Source organism: Bison bison, unplaced genomic scaffold, assembly GCF_000754665.1.
Source record: "Bison bison bison isolate TAMUID 2011002044 unplaced genomic scaffold, Bison_UMD1.0 scf7180017864068, whole genome shotgun sequence".
NCBI lineage: Eukaryota > Metazoa > Chordata > Mammalia > Artiodactyla > Bovidae > Bison > Bison bison.
In genome coordinates this window covers 1,436,154-1,442,414 of record NW_011494640.1, presented here as the reverse complement: position 1 = coordinate 1,442,414, position 6,261 = coordinate 1,436,154, and the positions used below count along the sequence as shown (strand labels likewise).

Below are 6,261 nucleotides of genomic sequence, written 5' to 3'. Positions count from 1 at the left end.
TCAGATGTCCAGACCCAGGCCCTGTGAACTTGGTACTCAAGAGGTAGAAGGGAAACATGTATTTTAACAATCTCCATGGGCTAGGACTTCCCCGGTGGTACAGTGGACAAGAATCTGCCTGCCATGCAGGGGACTCAGGTTCGATTCCTGGTCTGGGAAGATTCCACATGCCACAGGCAACTAAGGCCCATGCGCCACAAATATTGAGCCTGTGCTCTAGGGCCCACGAGCCACAACTAATGAGCCCCTGTGCCACAACTACTGAAGCCCACACACCTAGAGCCTATGCTCAGCAACAGGAGAAGCCTGCACACTGCAAATCAAGAGTAGCCCCACTCACTGCAACTAGAGAAAACCTGCATGCAGCAAGGAAGACCCAGGGAAACCAAATATTTAAAAAAAAATTTTTTTTTTAAATCTCCTTGGGCTAGTTCACAGTCTGAATATAAGTGAGAGAGGTAAGGAGCAAAAAATACACAGTAGTAGTGGGAGGGGGAAGAAGGAAGAGAATTGAGATATTATAAGGCACCACAGACAGGACTTGGTGACTGACTATGTACAGGATAGAAAGGAGAAAAAAATTAATTGCACATTGTTTCTTTCTTGGAGACTGGAAGGTTACTGCTGTCATTAAAACTAGAAATACAAGCAACAAGGGTTTTAGTGGTTGTGTTTTTATGGGGCTTGGGGTAGGAGTGTGTGTATAGGGAGAAGGGCCAAAGAAGAGCTCATGATAGTCGTGACAGTTAACATTAATTAAAAACTTGTCAGTGCTTTATATCCAATTTGAGGAGCTGGGCATCACTCTGCAAGGAGCACATTTATCAAAGATCCACAACAATCCTACTTTGTCAGTTACTGATGTTAGCAATAGCACAGAAAGGTCTTATACTATGTCTGACTGGCTCCAAGCCAGAGTTTGAGGTACCACTGGGATATTACTTAGTGATGTCAAAGTTGTCAGGGCAGCTGAAGTCTTAGAAGGGATGTGATCACCCAGGGAAAGAATATACAGATTGATAAATTATCACCCATATATTGGGCTAATTCTTAATAATGGTACAATGGGCCTTTTTCCTTGTCCAAAAAATGAAGAAAATACTTAAATTTTTAAATAATGCCCACTGAGGGCAAGGACTTTATCAGAGTTTTTATGTTCCTAGGTTTGCAATGCCTGGAACAAAATGACCACTTAATAAAAGTTTGCTAAAGCTTTAAAACAAAACAAAACCAAAGAAAACTCCAAAACTTAATAACTGGCCACAACTAAAAAAACACTATACTATATGAGAACAACTATTTCTGACCTAATTATAGCATAGTTGTGTTTTTTTTTCTTCCCATTTCCTCTCTGTGCTGTATGCTACAAATGCACTGGGTTTTTTTCTGCACTACAGTAATGTCTGTTTTATGAATTGTATAGACGGAAGATACAACGCAGTGAGACAGACACTCTTATGCACTGCTGGGTGCAAAATAAGTACTTTTTAGAAAGACAATTTGATAAGATGTATAGAGAGTCTTAAAGCCCTTATTCAGCAATCTTACTTAGGAATTTATCTAAAGAAAGGAATAACAGACTTGGCCAAAGACTAGGTTGAAGTATTCAAAAATATCCCACAAAAAATACAATTAAATGAACCATCATTTAGCCATAGGGTAGAATATTGTATGGTGCTCTTTAATCAAGTTTTTAAGAATACTTAGGGCTTCCCTGGTGGCTCAGATGGTAAAGAACCTGCCTGCAATGCAGGAGACCTGGGTTCAATCCCTAGGTTGGGATGATCCCCTGAAGGGAATGACTACCACTCCAGTATTCTTGCCTGGAGAATCCCATGGACAGAGGAGCCAGGCAGGCTACAGTCCATGGGGTTACAAAAAGTCGGACACAGCTGAGCAACTAACACGCACAAGAACACTTGAGGTTACTAGAAAATGCTTTTGATAAATATCAAAAAAGTAGGATACAAACTATACCTAGCAAGATGATGATTGTGCGTTTATGTGTAAACACATATATATATGTGAAAATCATATATATATATGTGATATGATATACAAATCATATCATATATATATACAATTACATAGAGCATTATATATTTATCTATGTATATATTTACCTAGAAAAATATAGGAATATGAAGAGTCTCACTGGGTGGAAAGATTATAAGAGATCCTAACATTCTTTACATTTCTCAGTATTTCTAAAATTTCCGCAAAAAGTATATTTTTATTTTAAAACTCAAAAAAATATGATAAATAAAAGCAAGATAGCACTCACCTTCTTTCTTTTTCTAGAAGAATTTCTCGTGGTGTCAGGCTTTTCAAACTCTGCTGACTTTGCGTCTTCTTTCTCCTCTTCCTCGTCAGGTATCAGAGAATACTTGGTCCCACCTGGTTGCATGAAACAATCCTTTGCAAAGTGGCCTGCAGAACAAAAGTAGAAAAAGTAGGGAGGGAAGAAGTGATCTCTCCCCTTAGCAGGTGGATCTTCCCCAGAAGCTCCTGAAGGGCTGGCTGGTTCAGGAGGTACTACTAAGTTCATTCACAGCAGCTATTGCATTCAGAGCAGCTTGACGGCATTGCTCACTCAACCAGAGCTAGACAGGCAGCTGGTCCTAGAGCTGTGGGAAACGCTGGCACTGCTTTGGAAATGGCAAAGAATGTGAGGGTATAGGCTTGTGCTGCCCTCATTTGCAACTGGGTTGAGTAATTTTTAAAGGTCTTATTGTTGTTGTTTAGCTGCTAAGTCATGTCTGATTCTTTTGCAACCATAGCTATGGACTGTAGCCCGCCAGGCTCCTCTGTCTGTGGGATTTCCTATATAAGAATACTAGAATCGGTTGCCATTTCCTTCTCCAGGGGATCTTCCCAACCCAGGGATTGAACCCACGTACTCTGCATTGGTTTTAAAAGTCTATCTGGAACTTATTTCTGACAATGAAAGGCTGCTCCAGAGAGCAGAATATTTACCAGAGGGAGCCAAGTGGCAGGCAAAGAAGCCCTAAAGGAAGATAGCTCTTAGGCAGCAGGCAAGAACACAGCACTCAAATTCAAGCTAACACATAGAGAGACAGCAAAGTCACCTAGGGGCAGTCAACATTCACAGTCTGTCAGGTCCGGCAAGGCCTGAGAGATCATCAAATCCAACACTGCATTTGCAGAAGATATGAAGGCCCAGAGTAAAGGAGTACCTCAAGGTCACACAGACAGCAGAACTAAAACTTACCCTGGGTCTCATGTCTCCCTGCCCTGTGCTCTTTCTGTTGCACCCAAACCAACCACCTTTGGCCTGCCTCGGCCAAACTCCATCTTTCATTATTCTTTTCTGCCTCATGTAACACCTGGTGGAAACAAGTTGAAGGTAAGAGAACCTCACTCTCCCTGCGCCTACATTACTATTAAGGGGCCCTTTAACAGATGCTACACAGCTGGTTTTATGTGAGCTTTTTGTAGGCCCTGCCTTAGGGGCACAAAGAATTTGATGAGATCATCAAAAAGCTATGTGTAAACTATAAGACTTTGCAACTCAAGAGTCCAGAAGCTGAATAGTGCCTGGAAGGAGAATACAGCATAAAGTTTTCCAAATATCTGGGAACAATCCCACAATATCTGCAAGGAAATATTTGTTCTCTCAATTTCATTTTTCCCTTCCTCCCTCTACATTAATGATAAATCAGGACTTAAACCCCACAACCTCAACCAGGACACAAATCTGCTACCACTCGTAGAAAAGTCAAGAGAGCAAGGTAGATGAAAGGCTAGGGAGACCTGGTGACAAATTGAGGTCACTCTGAAAATGAGAAGATGGCAATCCCTCTCATTATAGCTCCAACAAGGGAAGTCAGGCTGAAAGAGCTCTTTAATATTTGAGTAGGACTGGAGGAAACTTGAGGAAACAAAGCTAAAAGGAAGTGACTAGACTATTCTTTACTATGAAAAAAATATTGTATTCATAACTCAGAAGTTAGAGAAAGGTAAAATAAGCAAGAAAGGATTGACTTGGATCCTTAAGGAATATATTTCCAAGTCACTTAATTTTTGCAACCAAACAATAATGGTCCTTAGAGATGAAATTTAGATTGTTAATAATCCAACACTCTTACCACTCCTGTCATAGTACATGGGGGCCCTGCCCAGGGAGGCATCGCCTGCGAGGGAGGGGAGTAGTGGTGGTAGTGTAGTACCCGGCAGGGCCAGCATCCAGAAAAGGAAACAGAAAAAGCAACAAGTCATGAACTCTGATGTGAGTCTAGTAGGAACAGCAGATAAGCAGGTGAGGCCAACACTTGGCTAAAACCCAGGGTGATCTAAAGGCACACTAGGTGGCCTCCCTCATCCTGTAAAGGGTTCATCCACAAGGAGAATAAAATTGAAAGGGCAGAGGCTTCACCTTACCTTTACAGCCACACTTCTTGCAGGTGGTGTTCAGGACAGCCTCGAGGGTGATCTTCTGCCCAGTGTAATCCTGGAAGGACCGCCTCCGCCTCTCTTCTTGCCTGTAATGAAATGATACTGACTGTTGGCCCTCTTAAGAGATGTGGCCACAGATATTACTAGCTAATACTCTATGTTGGTTTTTTGTTTTGTTTTTGGCGGGTAGAAGGGAGAAAGGAAAAGCACTGGGCCTAAGGAGATAGGCAGTGAAAGCAACAACATGAACTAGACAGTTTTTTCATTCAGGACAAGGCTCTGAAGTAATTACTATGAATAAGACTAGATTTCATCTTACTCGTGCACAGGGGATAAAGATACAATTACTCACCTTGCTAGGTCCCCTACAACCCTTACAAGGTCACTCCTGGTGACCATCAACGATTTCTTAAAAAATCAAGTCCAAATTTCTTATGCTGGTATTCAAGGCCTCTCATAGGCTGTCTCTAACCTACTTTTCTGGCCTCACCTTTACTTGTACAATATGCTCGAGCCAAACCACACTATTTTACCTTCCCCAGATGGTTCACTGCTTTTGCTTAGGCCCCTCCCTCTTCCTGAAATGCTTTGCTTCCCCTCTTTACTCCCACCTCACCGCCTAACTACACCCAAACATTTCAAGGCTCGGCTCAGTTATTGCTCCTCCTATCAAACTCTCCTCCCTAAGTCCCTCAGCCAGAATTAATCTCTTTGTTCATAGTCCCATAACACTTTTAAAAAATTCTAAATATATGATCAAATAATAAAATACACACAGAAAAGTACTCACAAGTATACAGCCTGACTGATTTTTCACAATTTGAAATATCCACATAATCATTCCTCAGAGAAACAGAACATCACCAACACCACAGAAGTCGCTCTAGCCACTGTGCCTCCTCCAAGAACAACCACTATTCTAGTTCCTAACAGAACAGACTAGTTTTACATATTTTTCTAAGTTATATCAAGAGAATCAGAGTAAGGACCCTTCTGTATCTGGCTCCTTTCACTGCTTTGTGAGATCCATCTAAGTGTTGTGTGTGGCTGTGGATCATTCATTCTCATTGCTGTAAAGCATTTTCCCGTTGACGAATATTTGAGTGATTTCTACTATGAGAGTGCTTCTGCGAACTTTCTAGCACATGTCTTTTGGTGAACTTGTATATGTACGTGCATTTCTTTTGGGACTGTAGGACTGTAACTACTGAGTTACAGGGCATCTGTCTCAGTAGACACTGCCATACAGTGTGTTTACCAATTGCACTGCTACCAGCAGAGCCGAAGTGCCCCAGCTGTCTCAGCTTTTACTACCTTTACTATAATACACAGGACCTACACAGAGTTTTCTTAGACAATGTTTAACTGAAGAGTATCATCCCTGATCACTCTTCCTTTCAGACTCAAACTGCATCCTATATACACTTCAATCCTAGCACATATCACACCACATAGTTATTTCTTTCTAGATCCAGGCCTGTTTAAAAATATCTTACTTGTCTTTGTTTCCCTGGCACCTCAGCCCAGGGCTTGGCAAGCAACACATCAATGGATGCTTGCTGAAATTTCTTTGTTCTTTATCCAAAATATTTTTCTTTACCTGAATGTCTTTAACTTTGAACTCTGACTTCACCTAGGCTTTTCCAACTGTTCACTAGCGGGTCTCTCCAGAGTCCAGCAAAAGTAGAGAAATATTGTGCAAAAAGAGCCACATTACCCAAAGCAATGCAGGTTAATCAAAGCAGAACAAAGCTACTCACTTCACAGATTCTAGTCAAGTTTTATGGGCTATGTGGGCTCAAGACAGGAAACAAAGAGGATCAAGATACTCCATATTCTATCCCA

The 6,261-nt window shown here is 41.4% G+C and overlaps 1 protein-coding gene across 2 annotated transcripts in view; it reads right to left on the bottom strand.

Annotated features, from left to right (window-relative positions):
* ZCCHC17 (zinc finger, CCHC domain containing 17) overlaps positions 1-6,261 on the bottom strand; it is a 52,116-nt gene that overhangs the window by 11,170 nt on the left and 34,685 nt on the right. For both annotated transcript variants that reach the window (XM_010836887.1, XM_010836886.1), the window contains 2 exons: positions 4,402-4,502; positions 2,285-2,430 (listed from right to left, as the gene is read on the bottom strand). In XM_010836887.1, the coding sequence (XP_010835189.1) occupies positions 2,285-2,430; positions 4,402-4,502 (247 nt within the window). The remainder of the gene's footprint in view (positions 1-2,284; positions 2,431-4,401; positions 4,503-6,261) is intronic.